The 27186-nt window shown below is 41.8% G+C and overlaps 1 protein-coding gene across 18 annotated transcripts in view; it reads left to right on the forward strand.

Annotated features, from left to right (window-relative positions):
• Positions 1–27186, forward strand: part of TUB (TUB bipartite transcription factor) — a 157555-nt gene that overhangs the window by 71792 nt on the left and 58577 nt on the right. For 2 of the 18 annotated variants that reach the window (XM_068944973.1, XM_068944975.1), the window contains exon 1: positions 14126–14582. The exons of 11 other annotated variants lie outside the window; for them this stretch is intronic. In XM_068944973.1, coding sequence (XP_068801074.1) covers positions 14545–14582 — 38 coding nt within the window. In that variant the 5' untranslated portion in view covers positions 14126–14544. Of the gene's footprint in view, positions 1–5567; positions 5794–14113; positions 14583–26107; positions 26189–27186 lie in introns of those variants that run through there. 5 more of the 18 variants (XM_068944983.1, XM_068944978.1, XM_068944981.1 and 2 more) reach the window with 5 other exon arrangements.

A 27186-nucleotide genomic window follows, 5' to 3' on the forward strand; every position in this document is an offset into this window, starting at 1 on the left:
TAAAATAATTATAGGTTTTATCCAGGAACTGAGCACAGCTCTGTATTTTTCATAAAACACTTACACAGTGTTGGTTAGCAAAAGAGATGGTTTTACCAAACCAAGTTTTCAATTATTTAGCTTTTGAAATTTTATTCTTTTATTTGATCCTTGACCATGCAGCAGCTGTATTCTCTTGGAGCAGAAACTGAAGAGCTTTTGACTGCTCTATCCATCTCTTTACACTTACTAATTTGTCTGCCAGATAAATCACATAAAGAATGAAGTTAGAGTTATTAGTTCAGATGAAGCTATTCAGACTTCAACCAATAAATAAATGATGACCTTGCCATGGAACGTCTCTGTGCAAAAGTTAGCCTGCTCTTTCTCTTTTGATGCTCATGTATAATGTGGAACCATTTTGTAGAAAAAGACCTCAGTTTTAAATGCAAGATGAGAATGGACTGAATGAAGGTATATTCTCTGATTGAGAGGATGATGGTGGCTCGGTGGTATCCATATGGAATTGTCATTGGATGGTGCAGTTTACAGGAGTTTTATTTAGTCCTTGCCCCTCTGTATCTCCAGGTACTTCTCTGCAGATGTCTTGGACAATGACAGATATATTGCAACAGGGAGAGCAGTAGATGAAACCACTAAAACAGCCAACCATCCCTGCAAAACAGCTCGTAACACAGCAAGGCTAGCAAGTCTCTTCCTTTGGGTGCCCAAAGATACAGGGGCTGGGAAACATCTGTAAAGGAAAGGTTTTATTCCCTCTGCATCTTCCACTTCTGCTGCCATTCCGGACACCTTTTATCTATTGCGGAGATCAGTCTAAAGTACTGATCTTTTTTTCTGGAGAAACATTAGGAATTGAGGAGCCACATAGCTTTCAGTGCCTTTATATAATGGCTCAGGAGAGGACTCTTCCTTTAGTATGAGTTAGCAAAGTTATAGATTATTAGAAGTATTGTCAGTAAAATAGATTTTCTGCTCTGTAGAAGTTAAATCTCCATCTTTGTTTTCTGTATTATTTTGATGCACATAACCTATAATTTACACATACTGCTGTAGAGGATTGCATGCGTTAATCTTTTGTCTAGAGGAATTTTCAGTATGTATGTCACTGAAATGAAGTATGGATGGAGTCCAAATCCTAATTTGTCTTCAGTCCAATGTTCTCAGCAGTTACTGCTGGAATTTTGCAAAGCTTCCTAATAGAAGGTGCCATTTCCAAAACGATGCCTCACAGAATAACCTCTGAACTGTGGAGTTTCCAATGTTGATAAACTGTAACAGTCAACAGCCTGACTCTTCTTTGGGGATATGATTAAAACCACTGCACTCATTTTGGTTTAATCAAGTCAGTTGTTTGTTTGTTTGTTTTTAAGAGTGCACAATCTGTTGTAAGCTGATGAAAAAACCTCTCATTTAAGGCAAAAAAAAAAAGTGGATTAGAGCCTCTGTGCTCTGTTTTCTTAAAATTCTCTGCTGAAGATGCTTATTATTATGAGGCAGATGAGAGAAATTCCTGTCTGTGAGGACTGATTGGGTAAGTGGCAAATGCTCCTGTGATGGCAAACAGTATGTTTAGTATCTCAAAACTGAGTGCTCAGTAGGCACTTCAGTGACCTGGCTTTCTTAAAAACCCTACACATTTTAACTTTTCATAAATACTACAGCAAAGTATATGGCTTGCAAGTTCAGGTTAGTGTAAACTGATTTAGATCTCCTTCTGTGTTTGCTTTTTGCTTTTTGGGTTCATACCACAGAGCTCCCCAACCAGATAAAGGTATTGTTGGGGAATACAAATACCTTTACAGGCTGTCCTTCTGCACAGCACTTGCCTTGCATGTTTACACTGTAAACATTGCTTAAGGAAAGATAGACTTAAGGGTGAAGTGACTCCTTCAAAAATCATGCAATCAGGCCCTGGACTGAGAATCTCGCTCTGTTGAAACTCAATCTCATGTGCCCTTGATAAATTGCAGTTTCTTGTTTTGATGCCTCTTTTGATGTTTTGCTTTGATGCCTGGGGTTCTCTTGTTCTTCAGGGATTACAGGTGTTCATAACGTTACCTTTGTTCATGAATGTTTTATTTTAAATAACAGGTGATAGATGGCTTCAGGGATGCAGCTGATCAGAGGATAGGAAATGTAACTTTGAGCATCTCTGGAAATAACTTTCTGATGCGAAAAACTGACATTCTTCAAGATAAATATATTTAATCAGTTCTGTTCTTGAGATTGCAAGTGGGACAGAGGTGCCTCTCCCTTTTTACCTGCTTAGAATGCAGTTTGTGTCAGTGGGGAATTAAAATAAATTATACGCTATGACATAAATCATTCACTGGTAGGTGTTAAAAGAGCCCACAGTCTCCATTATATGTTTGGTCAATGTGTGCCTGTGTCACTTAAGCAGTCAGGACTATTGGTACTCCCTGTTATTTTTCACCGCTGCTGTACAGAAAGAGAGAAAACTAGGCTTATTGCAGAGTAGGGGGAGCATCCATGGAGGAACCTCTGTTTCACTGCATCCTTAAAGTTTCTTCTGTGGAGAGTGAAGTTTTTTAAGCAGAATGCCAATATGAAGAACTAAATTTTTTCCAGTATTCTTTTCTGCTTTACAGTTAAGTCGCAGGTGTGGTTCAAAGGAAATTATATTAACTGATTCTTTCAAATATTTGAAATAATAAACAATTTTCTTTAAACATACAGATAGATTTAATTGGAAATAATTAAAAGTTGTATCAAGGAAAGCTGGCACTTACTGATATTAGGAGAAAATGGTATAATGCATCTCAAGTCTGGCTAGTATAATTGTTTTCCTCCCTTCTGAAGCCCTACCTTGATCATATTAGACTGACTGTAGAATAAATGTGCAAAAACACTTTGACTGACTCCAAAAGACTTCTGGAAATGTCTATTTATTGCCAGTTATTTCCTTCCAGAACATAACTGGCATCTGAGCCACAAACTGCCTTACAATAACTTATCTCAGGGTAATCATATGTTTAGATCTGTTGCAAAGTCTGTGCACAGAGTGCAGACAGAGCGCACACAGAGTGAGGAGTAAAGGGAAAAAAAAAATCAAACTACTTAACTAATATTAGCTAGCTAAGGCATATGGCAAGGGAAATGCATAATCTCCAAGAACAGAACTCTGTGAGGCTGGGTGCTTTGAGTATAACTTAGCACCATAGTATCTTTTCATACAGACTGATTTGTTTTTAGAAGATGACTTGAAGTCAAATCTGCCATTCCGAAAACTATGCAATATCTGTTTCCTTTCAAGTGTTGCTCATTTACTGTATGGCTGGCATGTTTTGTGCAACAAAAATTCATTGCCATCAAGTGGTAAGCTGTTGGCAAACAGAAAAAACATCTCAATAACCACCTTTTGCTGACATTTCAGGTACTGCATATCTTTGTATATTTCATCTGTGCCTCATTTCTTAATCGACCAACTTACTCCAATATCCTATTACAGTATGTGATTTTTTTGGTGACTTTTCATTGTTGTGGCATTTTTTCCAACCTGCTGACACAAGCACCTTTTGTGTGTAGTTTTCTTGGTATTCAGACTGTTAACTCCAGCTCTGTCTTCTAGACTTGAGTCTCCTATTCTCTTTTTTTTTTTTCTCCTTCTGTTTGTTGTTCTCTTTTTCCACATCAATTTGCCTATTGCCCTTTAGTGAACTTTTTCAAAGCTTTCTAGATCGGCTATGTTTTTTCTGTTTCTCCTTGACTTCATTTCCTTCAGTGATTCTCTGTTTCATTTGAGGCTTCTATATAAAGGAAAGGTCTTACTGTTAACTCGGGCTGCTTGAGAGTTAAATTGGAAAACATGCTGAGAGGCACAGAAGGGAATTTCTCTAGGTCTTGGGAGTCAGTGTGTCTCAACACATCTCTTTGCTACTGCAGTACAATACAGTATTGGCTGTTAGCAGGCTGTTACATTACCACCTTCTTAATATAAGGGAAGACGGCGTAGACAAGGATCAATAACTAGCAAATGCTAGAATAAGGAAACTCGGGAAACTGCTCAAGAGTTCCTGAGGAAAAGGCAGGGCTCTGAAAAGTGGATTGTCAAGAGCTTTGTTACAACTAGGACTCGGTGAGCGGGAGCAAAGTTGCACAGCAGGTATAGTAGCAAAAAGTCTGTGCCAAATATCCAGTATTTATACTTAAACACAATTCCTTCATTATGGTTGCTAGAGGTATAACATGTATATACTCCATACATACAAACAAAATATCTAAAGGTGCTAGTATTCTTGGGGGAAAAGCCCATCAGTGATTTTGAAACAAACTCTTAGAAAATGCTGAAATCTCATACGTTTCTTCTTATCTCTACTCAGAAAATGCTGAAATCTCATACATTTCTTCTTATCTCTACTTCCATTTCATAAGATTGCCTTCCCTCCCGGCTCTTTTCTACTTCTTTCCCGTCTTGGGATTCCTTCTTGCTTATCTTTCAAAGTGTGCTGAACTTCAGAGATTTAGCTGTGCCATCCAGGAGAAGGTGGGGCAACGCTGCAGAAACAATAAAAATCCCTTCCTTAAGACTTGACCCCTGATCTTTTGAAAAATCTTGCTAGGTTTTTTAAATACAGGAAGGAGATGGAGCTGAAGGAAAGTGTATGTTCAGCTTGGTCTTTTTTTTGATTTAGTCATATATCATACATTTTAGGTGAATCTGGAAGTGTTCCTGTACTCAGTCAATTTGACTTTACACCTTGCTGCTCCTGAAGGAGGTGATTGAAGAAACTGGTTACAGTAGTATCCCAAACGTATGATCCAGAGCTGAACTGCGTGTCTAGCAAGTGAATGAACCAGGCACATGAACCCAACTGACGGTGCAGCTAGAAAAACAGAGGGGAAAATATGGTTATCAGTGCAAGGAAGGTGGATTAAGCGGGATTTGGCTTAGAAAGAGAGCACAGAACTGTCATTGATAAAGAGGTGTGCAGAAATTTAGGAGAAACTAGGCGTTGTCTGAAAAAGGGCAGAGAGGCCAAAAGAGAAGACTGGTTTGTGCAAAGCAAAGAGGAAAAAAAAAGTAGTAGTCACCTCCCTGTATGAAAATCTGCACAGGCTCTATTTTGTATCCATGTAATTTTTATAAAATATTTGCTTCAGAGATATGAATCTACTTCCAGTATTTGTTTTATTTTCCTTTGTTTTTATTCCTACCCCGAAACTACATGAGAAATGTTGCTTTGCCTTATCTTTTGCCTTGCAAGAAAACTCTGCTCTTTGTAGAATTTAGTATTTTAAAGTAGAAATCTCATTTTAATGCATCCTTTTTGTTTTCTTTACAGTGCTCTTTGAAGGCATTAATATATGTTTTGCTTAGTAATTAATTGATGCTTAAGTACTTACCATTTCATGTCTAGAAGGGAAATTTTAAAAGCTTATCTTCCTGTCTGGCTGCCAGGAAAGATATTTTGCAAACAATAGCTCCTCCAACTTTTTACAGAAAAGTAACAAACAAAACGGCTTTGATTTGTACCTGCTGGTAAGGGGAGCCTGCTCAAACCATCGATGAAGTTAATGAGGAAAATGTGCTTGTGGTCTACCAGGTGCAGCAGATACGGTTCTCACAGAGGAGTTCAGTAGTGGGCAGTTCCCCTCTGGCTGAAAGCTGACTTGAGTGTCTCACTGAGGACTGCTGCGCAGAGGAGTTGGTGTCAATGCAGATGCTCTCCCTTTTGACGGCTAGGACCTCGCCTGGTCCTGTATTGTACTATGGGTTGCCCTTTTAGAGGGCCTCCACAAACCAGTACAAGAGGACCCAGCCAAGGGCAGGTATGAAATGCTAGTGGGGACATGTGTTGGGGTGGGAGGTGAGCTGCACAAGGGCTGCCGGCCTGCGCAGACCGGCGGCCCCCAGACTGGGGGTGGGGAGTGCTCACGTACCCATGTGGGAGCGCCCATGTGCCCACACAGGAGCTACGTCTTGTCCAGCCTGATGTCTCTGACCCAACCAAAGAGAAATGGCCCAGCATCCTGGGGCCACCCGGGAACTTTGTTACAGCCAAATTGCCAAGAAACTGGTAAACGGTGAACTAAAACATTTTATAAACATACTATCCAGAAAAAAAGTCCTTAGCTGGACCAGGTTATTGTACACAGTAGCTCAGATTTAGCTTCTGTTGAGCTATTTGGCCACAGCTTTAGTCCTCTTATCCATTGAGATGAGCTGGATAAATGGTGTGGTGAAATCAATAACATTAATAACTTGCAAACAGAAATTCTCAGTCAGCTGTGTAAGTTAATGTAGTATATCTATTTGAAATGAGTATCAGTTGCATTAGACTGCACTTCAGAGAAACACTGAGTAAGCCACACACTCATCCTGCCCTTGTATTAGCAAATATGGAGGACTTGGAAATTTGGCACCTCATACTCAGAATATGCTTTGTATGCCCTGTAGATGGATGTTTCAGTGAAGAGCTACTGATCAATTCCTAGCGTACCCAGAGACATTCTATATAGCTGTAAGCAAACTAAATAATTTTGTTCTTGCCTCGGTTTATCATCTCTAATGTGAATGTGACATTTTATTGTATTACAAAGATGATGTAAAGCAGCTGTATTAGGAATAGTGTCATATATGGGCCAGAAGTGCACGTGATTGCAGTAAGTCAAGCTAAGAAGTTGCCTAAATTCTGAATGAAAATTAGGTATTTCCATTGCAAACTCAAATGTATTTAACCCATCGTATTGGGGAAAGAGCAGCAAAACAATAATTTAAGTGCCCAGTTTCACTCTTTGCATGAAGTTTTACCAGCTAGACGATTTTAAGCAAGCAAATGAAAAGAAGAACAGAACTTGATACTATTTAATCTTAAATATCATCTAAAGACTTTAAAGGCTGTAGCATGTTTCCTGATTATACAAATGCTCAGCTGTTGTGAAGGCAATCTGCTATTTTTCTAGATGCTTTGACTCCAAAATTATTCAAATCTTTTTTTCCTTGTACATTGAACTCAACCTCATATTAATTTGATTGCAACTCTTTGCTAAAGTGTAATAGAATGTTAATTCTTTCAAAACTTGTGGCTCGTTTTTTCTGAATAAACTGGCTTCTTTTAGTAATCGTATTTGATGGAAGAAGAAATCTGAAGGGTATAAAATGAGAAGGTCGTAATATTGATGTTCAGAATGAACACCTATGGAAAAGCAATTCTGCTTCTACTTACAAGTTCTGCTTGGGAGCATTTAAATGTTCTGGCTCATTGTTAGGTGAAGTTAATGGCTTTTAAAGGCACCTAAGTCATATCTGAGTTTGAAACACTTGTGGCTTAGAAACATCTTTGAGATTAGGCTTTTTCAAAACTGTTTGTTTTCTTTGTTTAGCTCCCCAGTAGCAAAGCATGAACATTTAAAGCTATATCCTCAGCTGGTGTAGACAGTTCTAGATCTATAACGTCAATGGATTTTTTTGTTTTGTTTTGTTTTACACTAACCTGAAGTAATGCCTATGAATGCTTTTTCAGAACAGTTATGAAGGATGTACTTAGCTTCACTCTAATCCTGAAGCTTTGCAACATTAAGTACAGTTGCCTACTCACCATGCTGCAAAGGAAAGACTGTTTAACATGAGAAACAGTTCTGGTTTTATCCTCTCAGCAGACTAAGGCGTGCTGCCATTTGTAAACAGCTTATGAGAATCTCAGTCTGGTTTAACCAGTCTGAGCTGGAGGAGCCTATTTTCATCCTGGAGGGATACATGTGGGTGCTCTGAACTTGCCATGAGAACAAAAGGAAGTACGATGGGATCCCTTCTCTTGCTGGTTGAGTGTGGAATGATGCCTCTCAGCGCAGAGGAGCAAAACTAGTAATGGGCACAGATTGAAATACAGGAAATTGTATTTAAACATAAGAAACTTTTCCACTGTGAGTGTGGTCAGAACACTGGCACAGGTTGCCCAGAGAGGATGTGGGGTGTCCATCCTTGAGATGGTCAAAGCTCACCTGGGCCTGGCCATGAGAAAGCCAGTGTAGTTGAGCCTCCTGTGAGCAGAGGGATTGGAGTGGATGATTCCCAGAGGTGCCTTCCAGCCTCAACCATTCTGTGATTCTGTGGAAAAAAAAAAATAGAGCCAGAACTGAAACCTATCCTTGATTTTTAGTAGGGAAAACAAACAAACAAAAAAGCGACTTATAGTTGTTATGGACAGCAAAACAGCATTTGGTTTGCTATGAATATAGCCCCGTTCTACAGCTACTAGGAGAGAGAGCGGTACTTTGGCAGGGACAGGAGGGCTCTTTTTAAAAAAATATGTCTTTTTGACATGGTATTCTAACTGCCTTGAGTGACATGTAAATAGAGGGAATTGTTCAGAAAGGTTCAAAAAGCATCAGTGCAAGAGAAGAGAGAGCAAGATTACTGTGTAAAATTTGGTTTAATAATAACATTCAAAGAGAAGACTCCTTTAAAAGCAAAACTTATGTGAAATACTATGCTGAAATGAAACAGGATTATCCAATTTTGTATTTAAGCACAATCATAGGAAACACATTCATCCTACACAATCATTTTAGGTATTCAGCATGCAGGAATAATGTTAGAGGGCAGTAAAAAGGGAAGTCTGAAGGGACTGTATAACTGAATCCAATTGTAGTGGTCCCATTGGATTTAGAAGATTGTTTGGGATGGCAGTTCCAAAGATGACAGGCACTCAAATTATGATTATACTAATTTCTTATTCAAGTTTGAATGACTTTATGTACAGCAGTTTAATAGGTTAGTCTGTCTCCTTGCAAGAGACGTTGTTTTCACCTTAGTACATGGGTTCATTACTTACAGTGGAGAATCAGAGCATCGGATATATACAGTACAAGATTTTGAGAGAGATGTTAAGTGGTGTTACATGATCCACTATCAGACTGAACTAAAAACTTAGTAAACGTTGAAAGCAGGTCGCCAGTGGCAAATACTGGGACAGTAGTGTATGCCTGGTTTCTACTGCTGGTAAAGTGAGCTGAATGATTTTCACTCCTCAAAAGTTAACATTTTCTCGTACTTGCTTCCTTTATGGGAGTATGTAAATATAGGTGTCAAGAGTTGGTATTAGACAGGATCTCAGTGGAGCTAACAAGGTGCAAACTGAAGTGGCCAAAGTGGAAAATTTACTCTATTTGCGTGGCTAAGGAACCCTGTTCTGACTTTGCAGTGTGTTACTGACTGGTACTTACGCTTCACAGCCTCACAATAAAGAAACAGAAAGGTACTTACTGAGGATAGATGAAATATAGTAAGGAAAAGTGAACTTTCATGAACACGTGGAGAGGATCAACCATATAAAGACTGCAATAAATTTATCATACACCAATTTGTATCCTTCCCAGAGTTTCATCTCCAAATTGTTCACTTTTACCACAAAGTTTTCTTATTATAGGTGAAAACCGGCAAGCATTTTTGTCTTGCTAGGAAAACAAGAAGATTTAACTGGGGCTTTCTGCTCAAAGACACAGGGAATGTGAGCTTGGCATAAACCTCATCCAAAGCCCACAACAATGAGCAGAATTATCTCTGATGTCTTTGGTATGACTGAAGTGTTTATGGCTAAAATTACCATTCAGTGCTTTGATTTTACTCGCTTTATGTGAGCAATTTCTTCTTTTGATTTGTAAAACTTTTAACGCCCTTACTATCATCCCTGGAGCTTATTCTGAATTTGTTTCAACACATTCCAAAACTCACTGCTTGGGAAGAAATCCACTGAACTAATTGAATTTCACCTTATTATACAAAACCTCAGATACTGCATCTGGTCTTGGTTAATTGCACGGTTTGATTTTTAAATCAAACAAGCACAAAATATCCTAGATGCACTTGTATCTGATCTAAGCTTTATAAAGAAGAGTTCATGAACCTTGTTAGAAACTCTGAGTTTGTAATGAAAGCAGATTATTTGGCATGGTTTTAATTCAAACCTGATAGCTTGATTTTAGATACACTGGAATGGAAAATCTAAACATAACTATTTCTGTAGTTATGCCAGCACAAACATATCCCTTTTCCTTGTCATTTGGAGCTTAAAGTTAGAAATGTCCAAGCTGATAAAGGAAAACCCAGAATGCTTACGCATTTATGCCAAATCCGTCCTGTTTGAACTATCTTATGATTTCAAATGCTGAACAGAAGTGTTTTTCTGCACTATGCTTGAACTGATCCAGAGACTATAGACAGTTAGCTTTTGTCCTTTGAAAAGACACTAAAAGTAAATATCAACTTAGTCTCTTGAATGTCTTATGAATGAGTTAGGAATCTTGCCACACACATCATAGCATAAAAACAGGATGGATCCACAAATTGGTGGTGTTTGTTATTTGTTTACTTTTCCTTTTTCTGTCCTTCTAAAATCAAACCTCTTCAAGGTCAGCAAACGGGGCAAATGAGACTGGATCTTATTTCAATATATATTCTGACCCTACTGTAGCAGCCCTGAGGTATGGCAAACGTTCCAAGCCACGCAACATGCAAATGTATTTATCTATAGCACACAAGCTCTGACCAGTGCCATGCTCACTAGAATAGAAGCAACAGAGAAGCAAGTGGCTCTGGTAAGAGGAAGAATAAGGATATGGATAAAATAAACATTTCTCTATAAAAAATATCCTGTGCACTTTTCCAAATTGGTGTATACATTTAATGCTTGATTTTTCATGGGTTCAATTATCAGAACTTAATTCCTCCATGACTGCAAAATTAAATCTCTCTTAATTATCACCATACTTTCAGTAAAGAGCCTACATCAATTCCTTATTTTACAGCTTGCTTAGGATTGTCCCACTCCCTTTCAACAGTCTTCATGCTTTGATGTCATGTTCTCTGCCCAAATTGCCAGAAGGCTTTCTGTGGCAAATGCAGGTGTTTTCAACTGTTAGACAAAGCTGTGTTGTATTATTCATCATCTCAAAGTGTATTAGTAGGACACTTATTTTACATAGAGGACAAAATAGGAATAATTGGTGAAGTAGCGCACCGTACATAGAGAAAGATGGTACTCAGAGCTTCAGCAGTGGACGAACTATGCTTGACTCTGCGTTGCTGCTTTCACCTGTGTTTTCTATATATGTCGTTTAACCTTTAAAGTCCTGTTTTTTCTGTCTAAAAGTCTATCTTGTCCAGTAGCTTGATAACTGAAACTAATTAAGCATGGATTTTGAGGGGTACAATTCTCTTTATAGATAGCACCTAGAAATCAACGTTATCTATAAGGGTTATTTGTTACATGCAGATATTTTTTCCTAGTCTTTGTAGTAGTAATACGTGGGGAAACTGGCACCCTGCAAAAGCCAGGTCTGCGCTGAGCTGCTGAAAATGATCAGAAGCGTGACTGAATGCTTCTGCACCTCAAGGGCAATCTTGAGGCTTGTTACACAGAAAAATTAGCACCTGGATCATCCTCCCAGCAAGGATTTCTCTTTAACTCTTGCTCTGTCGTTCTGAGTTAACTCAGTGTGTCATAGAGACAAAGCAGGGTGACATCACAGGCGACTGGTGACTCAGGACATTGCTCTGAGTTACAAATGTGCAGTATTGCCCTCGTGCAGCCAGCATGGCTCCCACTTCTGCTCAGCTTGCCCACTCCAGAGACTGGGACAGGGTATTGCCAGTGAGGAAGAACCAAAGCTGGAAAATGAGGTGCTATAGAGGTGTGTGACCTGAGACAGTAAAAGGATGATGGAGGATCAGGGTTGGGGAGGATGAGGAAGAGGGTTGGGGGCATAGGTAAAAAGGGAGTTAGGGACAGGTATCAAAGAAAAGATAACTTGTTTTCCTTTTCCTTCCCCCCCTCCCCATGACTTTCCTGATATTTTTTTTTCCAGCGTATCAGCTCACCCCAGATGGATATTATGCCATGTGCACCCCTATCTTCCAGGACGCCCTGACAGTCTTCCATTTTGAATGTCTAGTAACTCTGTGCTTTTTATTTGTGAACACAGACTTGGTCTTGGACTGTTTAAATGACAGTACACACTTCCACGATTCAAATAACCCAAAGGTTCAGAGGGATCTTTTTCATGACTCGTAGTTCATCTATCAGACCTTATACTTGAGGCTTTTTGAAAATATATATTCTACTCATCAATCTTGAGAGCTTTTGACTCTGAAGACGTGAAACTCTTCTTGTTTTCTCCTTTCTTTTTCTCTTTTCTACAGAAGCCTCAGTAAATGGCCATGGTTAAAAAGCATACAGCATAGTACTGAGAGATGGGCATCTGGGCTAGTAACTCTCCTATGCAGGGGTGCTGCCTATTGTTTTACAGTTGCAGAATGTGCCCCATGGGAACTGAGATTTGTCAAGTCCAGAGTCTGATGCTAATCAAGAAAGCAGCAAATTACCTTCTAGCACATAAACGTGGGATAATTCTTCTGTAATGTTAGCTCTCATTTGGGCTTCTGGAGAATGTTTATGTTTGGGTTTCTGGGTTTAAAACAAAATAGCCTTTCAAAAGTTTGTGACAATGAATGATATGGTAACATTACTGGTATGTGTTAAGCATCCCATCTTCTGAACTCTTGCTGGCTTCCTGGCCCCAGCCATGTTCTTTAGTAGTGAGCTCTACTGTCCAGTTCTGTTGTGTGGAAACAGTATCTCCTTTAATCTGTGTTTGATTTGCTATATTATAATGTCATTAAGTGCCTCCTTGTTATAGATGGCTTATTTTTAAACTCCCTGTCTCTGTTTTCTCTGATAAAACACTTTTTCCATTCTCTGCTCAGATGTGCATCCTGCCATACTCTTAATCATTCATCCTTCCTTCTAATTTTGCAGTACTTTGAAAGGGGATAAGCTGTAGTGTACACTACTTCCACATGAGTTGACACCATCAAGCAGAGGAGCAACGTGACAATTTGGGGATGGATTAGCAAGTCACATCTCTCACTTTGGTGCTTGTCTCTATCTTAGCCTTTTCCAGTTGCAACTTGTGCCAGATTTAACTGTTTGACTGCTAATTCCACAATGCCTGTTCTGTGTGGAAAGGTGACTGCAGCTAACTGGTAACAGTCTTTGTCAAGTCTCTCCTCCATACATAGTACAACCATTACCTATAGAAATTATCCAAATGTTAGGAGCCACGTGGAGATTATTCAGAACAGATAGATATAGATTATTATATTTCATTAATACCTAGCTTTCATTAATTCCTTCTTTCTTCAGATTGCGTGTTGTTTTTTTTTTTTTCCTACGAGGCCAAGGAGGATTTCTGTATGTATATAGTAGACCCTATAGACTAGGGAGAGGAGGAGGGACTTACATGGTGCAGTTAGAAATTTAAATGGGCTTTGTTTCTGCTCTTGGCTGGGGAAATGGCATTGAGTTGTTTTTGCTGGGATAAGTATCTAGCAGCCTGTAAGAAATTTGCAGGGAGAAGGCTTGGATGGCTGTGGAGAGCACGGACTGCGCGCTGTAGGAGGCCAGCACTTCTTGAGTGCCACTGTTAACTTTTCTTTGCCGTTTCCCAGGGATAGCTGATGGCATTTCGTGGTCACGCAGGGCCAGGCCTAGGTGGATTAAAGCCATCATTTTCAAACGGGTCTGTGTAACCCTGCGATGCTGCTCTGGCACTGGAATACAGAAAACGTGACTTTTATTTTCTTAATAGGGACGTGGAGCTTTTACTGCCATGCACCGGGCCGTGACTCCTCAGCCATTGTGGGCAGATTTCCTGGAATTTTTAACTGTGCTCGCGCCCCCAGGTCCGGTCGGGGTGGCCCCGACCGTTAACGCGCCTCGCGCCGCTGCCGCCCGGACCGTTAACGCGCCTCGCGCCGCTGCCGGCCCGACCGTTAACGCGCCTCGCGCCGCTGCCGGCCCGACCGTTAACGCGCCTCGCGCCGCTGCCGCCCGGACCGTTAACGCGCCTCGCGCCGCTGCCGGCCCGACCGTTAACGCGCCTCGCGCCGCTGCCGCCCGGACCGTTACGCGCCGCGGGGGCGACAGGAGGGGCCGCCGGCCGGCCGCGGCGCCATGCCGGGCCGCTGTCGGCCGCCTGGCGAGGCACCCCGGCGGGGCCAGGCCCTCGGCGGCCGCAGCGCCCCGCACATGCCCAGTGCTGGGGGCGGGCGCCGGCCGTGAGTCAGTGGCGGCGCGGCTGACGGGTCAGGGGCGGGCCCGGCGCGGCCCGCCTCGCCCGGGCGATGCCTCAGCGCGCCGGCAGCGGCAGCGGGGGGGGCGGCTAGCGGCAGCGGGGACGCGGCGCTGCTGCCGCCCTGCCTTTCGCTGCCCGCCGGCGGCCTTTCCTCCGCCCCCTCCCGCGCCCCCCCGCTCCGGTCCCCGTTTCAGCTGCCCCTCCTGGGCAGGGAGGGAGGGCCGGGAGCCGCCTCCCGCTGCCCCCCGCACCCTCCTCCCCATGCAGCCCGGCCCGGCGCTGGGAGCCCTCCCCAGGGGGATGTTTCTGCGGCCGCTGCCGGGATAACCGGCGCCCCGTCCGCCCCCGCCCCGGACGGAGGATGCTGCCCGCGCCGTGGCGGGTTCCGACTCGGGCAGCAGCGGCCTCGTCCCCCCGCTCGACTCCGGGCACCGCCACCTGGGAGAGATGACTTCAAGGTACCAGGCGGACTGGATCCCTTACAGGTACGGGGCGACCGGGAGATGGTGGTGGGCGGCTGAGGGGAGGGGGCTGCCCCGCCCGCCCGCCCGCCCGCGCCGGCTGCTCCTGCGTCTGAGCCCCTTCCCTTTGGCGGGCTGCGGGGGATTCGCTCTCGGCGCCCGTGTTTCGATGGTGGGGCCGGGACGGCTGGACCCTGCCCGGGGGCACGAGGCGGTTGGGTCCGCCGTCAGGAGTCATCCCCGGAGGCCGGCTCTCTGCCTCCCGGCTCACGCGTCCTCTTGCGGGCGGGATGCGCCGGCGGTGGCCCCGGATCCCGCCTCCAAACTTTGAGCGATGCTGCTCCGGGAAGTTCAGGGCGGCCGGGCTCTGCGGGCGAGCTGCTGGGCCCGCTGCGGGAGGGCAGTGAGGAGCCCCTCGGCTGCGGGCAGTGGGTGCGGAGCCGTGGGGAGACCCGTTCGCGCTCCGGGCGCGCACGCCTTTCTCCACGGCTCGGCCGCAGGCGCCCGTGCGCCGCCGAGGGCCCCTGGGGCCGGGGAGGGACCGCACGGGCCGGGGGCCGTCGCCCCTTCGCCGGTGGGACCGGCTTGTTCCCGGGTGCCTCCCCCAGCGCATGGCCGGGCCCGGCGCGCAGGGCGGCCGGGGACCCCGGGGGCGCAGGCCGGGGCAGCGGGCCGGGCATCGCGGGGGCGCGGCCGGGCCCCCCGCTTTCTCGGGGCGCGGAGCGGCCGCGGCTGCGGAGCCGCCGCCGCGGAGCCGCCGCCATGGCGAGCAGCGGGATCGCCATGGCAGCGCCGCGGCTGGCGGCTGCCATTGGCTCCGCCGTTGCCATAAGCTACGGGCGCCGCCGCGCCGCAGCTCCTGCTGGAGAGCCCCGCGCGTCAGAGGGCACCGGGCAGCGGTGGCCGCCGCCGAGCCGGCCGCGGGGCTGCCCGGCGCCGGCGTCCCGTGCTCGTGGACTGCGCTCTCCCTCGTTCGCCTTGCAGCGCCTGCTTGCTTTAGTGTGCCCTCCCCGTGCGCGCTCGAGCATCTCCGAGCAGGAGGGTTTGCTGCTGATGCATGAAAATATTTTGTGACTTGTCGGTAGGTAGGAGAGAGAGCGAGCCAAAGAACGTACAGCTCAGGGCAGGACGAGCTGTGCTGTGGAACAGTAATACATCAACTACTGAATCTACTATCAGTACTGATTTTAACAGTTTATTTAGTTTTTTTTTTTTTTTACTGAAGTATTACAAAAAGAAATAGATAACGCAGCAAAACACGCTTGCTTCATTCCCTTCCTTGCAATTAAAATTGTAGCTACAGTAATGTAGATCAGTTATTTTTTGTAGAGAATCGCGAATTTAAAAATTTACAGAGTGTATTTTAAAACAAAGGTACCTGTTTAAGCAGTTTTGTTTTGCCCCATTCTAGATGACAGTAGCTGTAGCGACCAGGTGTTGTGAATGCAGTATAAACGCAAATAAATCATTCCCTAATACAGAATAAAAATAGAATGATGGGTACACAAGTGAAAGCCTTCTTGATCTGTATGCATGACAGTTCTAATCAGTAGAAGAATTGGAAAGAAACAGAGCTTATTACAGTGAACCTAAGAATATTGCCACTGACTCCTCAACAGCCCTTTCAGAGCATCTATTTTAAAAAGATGCAAGGAATTGGCAATAAAGCTTCAGAACTGACAAGCCAGTGCGTTCTGGTGCAATTTGAAGCCATGTAATGAAGGCAAAAATACTGTAAGAACAGCTGTTCCATGACACTCTTCTCTGCAGTTTAACTGTTTTCTTATTCTTTCCCTCTATGCAAGGCTGTGTAGAGGCCAGTACCAGAACTTTGCTTAGAGGATTTTTAGTATCCTTTCCCTGAAAAGAAAACAAAGCATCCTATCTAGCTGTTTCTGTGCAGTGCAGGTCACAGAAGCAAGTGGGTTCAAAATGGTAGATCTCCAGAGAAACACAGATGTGATGATTCTCACAGTTTTTCTAATTTAATATTCTCCACGAATGGTAACCTTATGTTTACGGCCAGCAACTGCTAAGGAACCTGTGCCCCTCCAAACCAAAGGGCAAACAAACCCAGCTCCTGCTCTAAAGTCTTTTTGTTTAGGTTTCTAGATAATTTCATTTTTTTTCAAAGAAGTTGACTTTTTCTTTTGGCTACAGAGAGCTAATTTCGGAGATAGAGATATACACTTGTAAATCTCATTGAACTTGCTAGTTTTCAGTATCTTCCAGGATACCCTAAATGTATTTACCCAGGAAACATGAGTCTCTCTAAATGAATGTGTGACTGTGATTTATATATGAAAGCATTTTATTAGTAAATTAGGTTAAAGCTCAATCTTTTCTAGGAGTGAAATGTGCATGGTGCAGGGGAGGCCTGGTGTGTGTGCACCCCTGGGAATACTTGATCTCTCTGGGAGCAAATGCCCCTTGACTGATCTGCTCTATTGCTTTGAACTGCTGTTTGCTGTAGTGATTTCAAGGGTTGCTGACTCTTAAATCTCAGAGGCCTGTTTTCCACCTCCTTTACGGCCTGGGTGGCATGTGACAGCCAGCAATGTCACTGTTAGCTTGGGGGACAGAGCACAGGATATTTGGCATGCTAAAGTCCGTAAAGAAGTATGTGACATACACATACTGATACACAGTGTGCTAGCAAATGCTGCAAGCCCTTCTCTGAGCTTGGGAAAGCTGTTTCAATTTTAGCATGGACTTTAAAACGGTGGCATGACTCTCAAACTTGCATTGTTCCGCTTAGCAGTCTAATTAGGTGTACATGCAAATATATACCTGAATTAATTCAAGCAGAGAAGTGCTGTTTCTTTGGTAAAATATCACTTACATACATACATACACATATATATATATGAACACGTCCTTACAAGTCAAATGAGCCAGAGGGAATCAATTTTGCATGCAAATTGCACGAATTACTGAGCAATCCACCTGCATGTCCAAAAGTCACAAAACAGATTTATATACTTCATTTTTAAGACACTGAGAATGTTTTGGGTGAGTTTACCAAAGAAATATTAGATGCTTCTTTCAGTGTCAGTGCTAGCTTTTTCATGCTGAGATGGATGAAATACATTCATATTATTTGTGGAACAGAGTTTGCACTATTTCGGCATTTTGCCTTAAAGCCCTTTTCTTTTCTTCTGTGCCCTGCTTTTGAATCACTAATACTTACAGTATGAGATTTGAATTCTCCTATATTAGGAAATACAATTGAGAATGATGCTTTAAAAGTAGGTATAATTCATTTATTTTCATTAAACTATTTCATAGAAAGAATTCAAGTATATGATTAAGTACTTACTCGTATGAAACCGTATAGGTGGTACAGATATACTTTATTTTTTAATTGAGCCTATTTTGACAGCCTCTGTCCTTTATTATAATCGAAAAAGTTGAGAACTTAGCTAAAAAATCAGTTGCAGCTCACATACCAAAAAAAAGGTTCCTTGTGCCAGTAAGATGTAGCTCCTTTAGAAATTATGTTTATCTGCACAGTAATAATTTTGATTGCATATCCCTTAGCAGTTTTCAGCAGAAAATACGAAGCACAATTTGACCAGAATCATTCCAAATTCACAGGAGTTTAGTTTTCTAGATCACAAATATGTTTCAAATCATTTTACTGCACTCATTTTAAATTTATAGAATTTCTGAAATTACCAGCAAAAAATAAAACTGATTATGTTATGCCTTGAATAAGCAAGCACATTCCTCACACTACCTAACTGTGGTTAAATGAAACTTGCTACTTAAGCTAAAAGTATCAATTCGTTTCATCCAAATAAGGCCTCAGTCCCTATTATTAGTCTCACCTGGTTCTTTAAAAATACGTCTTAATAGCGTAAGTTCTAAAGCAGCATTTATAAAAGCATATAAACTGTTTAATGAGAAAAAGATAAATGTTGTCAGCTGAAAGTGCAGTACACACAGGAATAAATTTGTCCTAAGTCTCCTGAGTTTTTTTATAAAGCGTCAGTGTAATTCTCCTGAAACTTCAGGTTTGTACAGACAGTCCTACAGTAGCCCAGCAGGAACCTGTGAACTGCACAGTATAGGGGTCTGGCAATTGGAGTAGAAGGCACTGAATAAAACCAAATATACAGCTTGCATATGCAGTGGCATAATATGTCTTCATATGAGTAGTAATATGCATTATTTTATTTGTTATATTTGTATTATGCTCTTCTTTGTAGTTTTTATGAATTTGCTTGGAAGTTTTAGGTTGGGTGCTTAGATATTGCAGCTATAACAATCTCTAGTTATTTATTTGCAAGGTGAAGGATTGCAGTTGGGTGAAAATTGTATTGGGGCAGCGCTGCATCGTAAGTTCATGAATCATGGCAATTAGAGTAGATAAGATTTCTTGAAAGTACAATGTGTAAACAAGTTCTGGAACCGGAATTTCCTTGAAGACCAGAGGTGTCCAAAACTCATTTCTATGTATTTATTTGAAATATTGGTATATTATTTATCTTTATGCCTCAGTATTCTAAGGGCAGCAATACAGGTAAAGTGCTCACCCCCTCTGCAAGGTGCTTTTTGTGACTGTGAGTGCAGTGCAGGCAGGCTCGCTCTTAGCTGTCTACTGTGGGGGATGGCATTGATAATTTATAAGATAGATGCTTTTTCTTAAGAAAAGGGTACAAAGAGCATGTGTCTGCTGTGCTCTAAATTAGGCTGCCTTCTCTCAGGTTTTTGCAATGTATAAATTAGCCTCGTTGTGTGCTGTTAAAATCTTTAAGTTAGAGCTTTCCCTTAATGGGGGTCTGTCCTCTGATACAGGATGTTAGAGTTACAGTGCACAGACACTCTAGTGGAGATCCAAGCATTGTTGTGCTCAGCATCAGTGCTGTAGGACTGTACAGGAGCATCGTCAGAGGCGATTGCTACCCTGAAGCTGATCAACCAGGCAGCAAAGAGAGAGGAAGAAAATAAAGTATTACTTTGGTTTTACCAGTAGGGGAAATAGAGACCAGTTGAAGATGTGGGAATTGGCTTAAGTGGAAATGGGGCAGGGCTCAAGGGAGATCAGTGAGAGAGCTGGAAGTGAAACCTAGTCTTCTTGTGCTTTGTGTAGTGCCAAAGGTGGAGTTAAGTCGGGGGGGGGTGATGGAGAGGCTGAAGGGGCTTTGCCACCTGTTGTAGCGTGGGCTTTGGGCGATGTTACAGATAAGTGGCTGCGCCAACTGTCCTATGGTACTGCCCCCCCTCCCCCAGCCACCTTTACATCATCAACCTCCAGACTGAGAGTAACAACTCATTTCATAATAGGCCAAGGAGTTTCTGGCAGTGACATTCGCTTGCAGGTTTCTGGCAGCGATGATCATTTACAAGCCATCTGTGCCAGATTTGGACTGCAGACGGAAAGTGGATATGAAATTTTATGTCTCCTCTTGCAGTTTCCTGAGTCAGACAGTTTCCTCTCTTATGCCCGAGGGTTTGGACTTCCCTTAAAGCTGCTTTCATTTAGACATGCACAAAGTAGCTTCTGTGGAAGGTGGTACTTTCTATTAGTAACTAAAAATTGACCTTCTTGAGAGCTGGATTCTTTTCACACTTCCTCCTCATTCCTCTTCTCCTCATACTGATGGCTTATCCTATTTTATTTTCTAATTCATGCTTTTCTGTTCTTTCTCTTTATGAACACAGATTGGCTTATGCTGTTTTGACCCTGTTTTTTGCTCTTCTTGACTCTCTTCTATTTCCTTCTCTCTTTCTTATTTATGAACATAGAATTCTATCTTGCCAGCTCTGTAGTGCCTTTAGAAGATATATTTCTCTGTAACGCTTTCTTTTCAATTTGTATTTTATTGCTTATAATTTTTTAATAAATTAATCCCAACTTCTTATTGTATTACTTCAGTAGATAGCACTGTTTGTGGTTTTTCAAAGCTGAAATTATTTTCTTGCAGGTTATTGAGAATTGATTTCAGTACCTGCAGCAGATTATTCCAAGACAAATTGTTGTAAACATGCAATGTTAAAATTGGTGTTTATTTTATGTCATTTATTGCTAAAGTTTGTGTCACTGCGTTATACGATAGCCACTGATTGGGATCAGGAGATGCATCGTTACCATTTAACTCAGGATGCTCTTATCAGTGATAGTCTGTGTCTTGCAAACGGGTGTCAATGAGAAACTGAAGAACTGTCCTGCCACAGTTTTGCAACCTCCTATATCTCACAGTAGTGGTAGGGCAATACCTGCAAGTTCTGAGGACTTCTTTCTGGGCTCTGTTATTTGTATTATGCTAAGGCTATGCAGATATATGGGAAGACAGTTCTCAATCTGAAGAATTTGCAATTTAGAAGAGAGGTACGAGATAGGGACACAGAATACAAGCAAAGAGATCAGAGTGATTGTTGGCAAGCTTATCATTACTTTCATTTTTATTGTAGACATACGATCATCAGCTTTTTTTGACTGTCTGTTCTGATCTTAAGAAAATAGGAAAGGAGGGTAACTTAAATGGATTTGGAAGTATGCCGTCGAAGAAGGGTGGACAGAGTGTGCAAAGGTAACTCTGGGGAAAGGGGAAAGACCGGAGTAATTGTTTTGGAATGAGTGAGGACACTTGATAAAAGATGAAACCAGATTCTTCTGCTGACATAGTTGATTTATACTAGTCTGCAGAGATTTGTTTTGTCTAACACTTGATGCTAATGTGTTTTTTTTGCTTTATATGTATTCAGTAACCATGGGTGTATAGCGGGTCATCTATTGAATAATTTTAGTACATGTCAACATTCTGTAGCTTTGTGACATTTAGAAAAGTCTTTAAATGCTCAATTTACTCTGAAATTAAATAGTTTACTAGACATATATGTATTTTCTTCTTCTACATTAATAGGAAGGTGAAATATATCCTTACTTGTCCCTTTCACTGATTAAAGTAGAAGAGGCTTTCTTTTCTTTGGGTTGCTAATAAATTGGGAGATTACAGCTTTATTATTTATCCTTAGAGGGAGGAGGCGACCCAGTTCAGGACACTTCCTTTGGGGAAATGCAGTAGGGCCTTACACAGCAGAGGATAGCAACTGCTGCTGTCAGTACAAGAACTTTGCAAACCTTGGATGCTGATTCTGTGCAGTCAGACTGCTATCCTTATATCCTGAGACAGAAATGCAGTATCTAACACCACATTCTGCTTTACGTGCAGTTGAGTGGGTGCTTGCAGGAAGGAGGCGCTAAGAGGTGCCACAAGAGCCTTTCCGTTGACTTAAAAGGAAATGGGATTGGTTCCAAGACCTTCTCTGGGCTCATATTTTAGTTGAAGGAATAATGGAAAGCAGTCTATCATACATTAATATGAATGTGGCAGAGCACTTTGTTTGTTTTTTCGAGTGACATGCTTATGCTTACTCTCTGACTGCTTGAGTGGCCTAGTCTTTCTTTCATGACATTGAATTTTAGTTTGAGCTCTCAGATTTTTACCTAATTAAGTCTAGAATTGAAGATTTCACTGGAAATCTCATGGTTCTTGTTGAGGTGCATGTTAACACAAATCTGTGAATATTGTAATTCATAATTAATACAACTCATTTGACACAGGTAATGAAGCCACAGCTTGAAGTTTTTAAAGATAATTTTAACTGTAATCGCAGTTCTAACTACCTGCAGGTGAGAGATAACAAGATGAGGAAATTCCTTGATTAACTTCAAATGATGTCTTAAGTTGGAAATTTATTTGCAAGTAAAATACAGATACATCAGGATTTGAGCCACATTTAAGGAAGAGATCAAAACTATTCTGTCTTCCAAATTTGGTATCAGTTTAAAAGCAATAAAAATGAAGTCAAAGGCTGAGTATTTCTCTCAAGCGGTAGCTGTGCCACTGGAAAAAGTCTAAGGAAAATTGATCTTCCTTTTTTCCAAAGTAATGTGCTCTAACCAGTCCTGGTGCAGCAGTATTTTCATTGGTTTGCAGTAACAAAAGTATATCACAACAGCATGTTGTAATTCTCCTTTCTGAAAATTTGAGAAACTACTGCATATATCACAGAAATTAAAAAAGAAATAACTCATCTGAATGAAGACTTAGAGCAACTGCTCAGGTCAGAGAGTGGCAACTGGAAAACTGAGATGCTTACTGTACCCTGGAATGCATCCCACTATTTTTGGCCGATATAAATCCCAAGACTCAAGCCAGGAGGAAGAACTTAAACTTTTGCACGTCAAGGGATTGCTTGAACTTGTATTTGCCTACCTAAAACTTCAGGTTAGGTATATGGGGAGATAGTCTTTTGGGATCTGCAGAGCATCGTTAAATAGCACTAAAGATGTCTCCACATCTGAGTCAAACCCTGATAATAGATTCTTCCAAATTACTGAATTTTAAGTCTTTTCACTGGCTGTTGCTGTGGATTTTAAAAGTGAAGTAGAAAGTCTTAGAGAAAGTTTTTTTTACTTGCCCAAGAATAACACTAGCTTTGTTTTATTGCCACTCCTTAAGGTAGAGTTCAGGTCTCTCTGCATAGTGCATATAACTAAATATGTGCCATGATGCAGACATGAAGAGCCCTGTAGCTTTGCTTGGTTTAGTATTGGTTAAATATCCTCTATGTTTGATCTCTGTGGTAAGTCCATGCTGCATACTGCAGTGCAGTAGAGAGATACTTTGGCCTGCTGCATATGAGCTAACACAGATAATGAAAGCAGTACAGCGACATCAGAAATGCAGAAGTGATTTATTCCTTTGAGGAGCAGTGCAGTTCAGTCTCTAATGAGCTATGTGCTACATAGTTAAACTATTTGCAGTGTATGTGTAAGCCTGTTTACAGCTAGCTCAGTATCTATCATATCACAGTTCGCAATGTGGATGTAACTTTTAATCTAAATTTCATTATTTGATTTAAACTGAGAATATTAATTTTTAGCTGTTTAGCGCTCTGGCCGCCCTATCATGAGCCACCTAATCTAGGCTCTGGCTTTTCAGAGTAATAGGATCATTCTACTTTGATCTGCCAGATACATTTATTTTAGAATACCGTATTAGTACCTGGAGAAGCTGTGTCATCATATCAGTGCAAGAAGATCAAATATCATGACACTGCTAGATGTTGGAGGCATCCTGGACAATGCCCTTTAAATGTTAGCCACTAGAAATAATAATATAGTTTGGTATTCTGGCACTACCTAAGTAGCTGGAAAAGCTCCTAATTGCTTCTTTGGGGCTGGAATATCACTCACAGATTTTAAAGACCAAGAAAAAACAGCATAGGAGAAATGTAAATGAAAAGTCTGTCCGTCCTTCCTTCTCTTTCTGTCCTTCCTTCCATCTTTCCTTCTCCTGCTGTTTATTCATTTAGTACTATATGTTTGAGGCTTTGCAGAACATAAGTTGTTCTGAGCAGTACTGAAAGGGAGAAAGGTTTCCTGTCCTATGCACCATGCCCCAGGAGCAGTTCCAAGGTCTTTCAATTGGGAGAATGTGAAATCTACGTCTGAATAGCCTAGAGGGTGGCATATGCCAGTTCGAGTCCCTACTCTGGGTGTTTCATTCCTTTAGAGGGTATTTCTGATATGCCCGGGGGGTACTCGAACTTTCGGGTTACTTGTTGATGTGGGCTGGGCCTGTCCTTTCATTTTTTGTTAGAAATTTTACCTTGAGACTCTGGAGGTTGTTAGGTTTGCATGAAAAGATTTAGATTTGATGAACAGGCATTCTCTTACAAAGACTTTTGGCATAGAAATCCAGTGAGCTCTCGACTTGGTCTGGAAGGTTTTATGGCATAGAGGATTAATTCTACTTGCAAGAAATTATGATTTCTGAAAGCCACAGTTTCAATGGAGTGATACCGAATAATAGCAATAGTAACAAGAATCAAAGGAGGTAGTAAGGTGACTGGGAGCTCATTGAAAATGACTACCCAGTTGCTGGACTTCCAGCTTACCAGGTTTTGTTTGTTGCGTTCTGCTAAGATATAAAGATTTTGAAACAGAAGATTTAAGAACACAGAATAGTTGTATTTTAGTATTAGGCTGCTGTTGGCCTACAAAAGATAGAATGTAATAAAACACAGTAAGCCTTGGACAGTTTATGGCTGGATTTTCAAGCGTGCTCAGGGTCACTGTAATTCTCTGCTCACGTTATTTCCTGATCATGAGTCCCTTAGAAAATATGAGGCTTCTGTTGAAGATGCTTATTACTGTGGTGGAGAGGGAAAGGAGGAGAATGACTGTTGTGCTGACTAGTCAAAGTGACAAACAACACACGTTGCAGTTTTTATGCGTTCTTTGGCAAGAACAACTCATTCTCATCTGAAAAAGATTATTCTGAAGAAAAACTTACAATACATGAGAGGCACAGAAGTTTTCACTGCATTGCCTGATGAACTGTAAATGCACCCAGTTAACTGTGCTAGGAGTCCTCAAAGTAACTGTGTGTATTAGGATGGAAATTCAGCCCAAAGGGTCTTGGTTTACAACTAGCTTTGCAATATTGCATTTACAGTGGACTAGCACTTGGGTTAATGATGCTATACATGACTACATATGCAATAAATAGTAATTAGAAAGATGGTCTTGTTTGTGGTTTTTGCTTTTGAATTTGCACTTGATGATTGCTATATAGTTGCTATTTTTCATCAAAATGGCTATGATATTCTTTCCTTTTTATTTTCATAGGTCTATAAGTAATAATAATTGAATTACTATTAATAATCCCCAAGGTATTTATTTTCTGAAATGAAAAGCATTTGTTTCCTTTTTACTTCACAGAGTGCTTACCTCTGTGTTCTAATGATACTTAATACTTACGGAAATTTATTCAGCTTGTTTCTGTGGCTGTTTCCTTTTTTTCATATGAGTCCTGCATATCTGGAAGTGTGATCTATAGTGTTCTGCTGAATGGGCTGTCAAACACCTGATGTTGTTTTTGGGAACAGTAGTGCATATGTTGCCAGGTTATTGCCTGGACAAAAGGCAATTAAGGTTGAGTTGAATTTGTCAGTAAGTCAGTGGCAGTATTTCCTTATAAGCTTTCAGCTCCCCATAAGTTATCTTTTAATAATCATAAAGCAGATAAAATTTTGATCAAGATTTCAGGTCTTTGCTACCATTCAGAAATTTTCATTCTAAGCATTTCTAAAACAGATTTCAGATTCAAGCAGAGATCCTTCTGTCAGCACCTGGAAGTAGAGGGGAGCAGACATATTCCACAGGGAGCAGCATAATGTGTTTGTGTGCATGCAGTCGGCAATGCAGCTAGTGGTCCGTGCTTGCCAGCACGGTCACTACAGCGAGAAATCCAGGGAAGCATGCTGCACGCAGTCAACTTGCTGCAGGTAAAGATTACGCCACGTGCACTGTTAGCAGTACAGTGCTATTCCAGAATGGTAAACGCTTGTGAAGGGTCACATCGATGAAGCTGTTGCTGTCTTATGCATTTCTGGCATTTCTCATGCATTTCTGCTTGTGCCAGCCAGCTTTTTTTTTTTTTTTTTCATAATTCCTGGGCTGAATTTGTCATCATCCTGTTCCACTTGGGGCAGGATTGTTCACTGGCTGATCCTGCAAGCTGAAATGGCTGACCTCGTATCCTGCAATAAATAGTTGTGGCACACTGAAACATGAGGGACCTTCTGAGGTTGAGAAGTGCTATCCTTTGGAGGTAAAGAAGTATCCTCTTTTTAATAATTTTTAAAATAATTTTTAAAATAATTTTTAATTAATTTTAATAACTTATCAGTATTTTCAGAAGAAATCCTTTCATTATAGCTGTTAAGAGATGCAGGTTGGAAGGCAGGATCTCATGCTGAATGTTTTCCAAGGCTATATAGCACATCATTTTCTGGTCATGTGGTATTAGGTCATGGTACCCTAGAAGCAAGAGACCACCAGTGGTGGCATTGATTCATACTGCACACATTGTGCAGCTGCACTGGCACGCTTGAGAGGAGCATGGTGATGATAGTCTATATTGGGTGCCAGGCTTTTCTGGTTTTGTTTAGTTGCTGAGTTCTGGCAGTTTTGGAAACTGAAATCTAAGTATTTCAGAGGGATTGCAGAAAAGAGGAGAAGGCACAACAGGAGGTTAAACTCTAGCAAGTTGTGCCCTGAAATGTTAAAGCTGTGACTAATGTGCATATAACAGTGATCACATGCTACATTGGTTAGACTTTTTGGGCAGTGGGCAATTAGCATTCCATAAAGAAACTGGAAGATATGCAGTTGTATATATTTATATGAGAGCAGTAGCCAAACCTGCTGGTGTGTGAATGCTGATTAGAGCAAAAGGGGATCTTATTTTCACTTTTTTTTTTTTTTAAATGATCCAGTATCCAAAATGATACGGTCTTTGTTACTAAACCACATTTGGAAATAGCCTTCCACAGTGTCAGAAGAGGCTTAATTATATTGGGTATGATTAAAGGGGTCTCCAGCTTTGTCGGATGTAACTCCCTCTACCTGAGAGTTATGCGTGCTTGCTTGTTACTCCTGCTGTTGTGTCCTCCTTTTCCTGGCAGGCACCTACCTAGTGATTTATGGTATGACCACAGGTTGTGAGCCCTGCATGACAGGTGCTTCAGTGGTCTGGATGTGATGGTGCAGCTTCTATTTTAGGCTTTGTTTGCTTGGTGCCCTAGTGCACTCCCCATCTTGGGTCTC

Source organism: Struthio camelus, chromosome 5 (assembly GCF_040807025.1).
Source record: "Struthio camelus isolate bStrCam1 chromosome 5, bStrCam1.hap1, whole genome shotgun sequence".
In the NCBI taxonomy this organism is placed as follows: domain Eukaryota; kingdom Metazoa; phylum Chordata; class Aves; order Struthioniformes; family Struthionidae; genus Struthio; species Struthio camelus.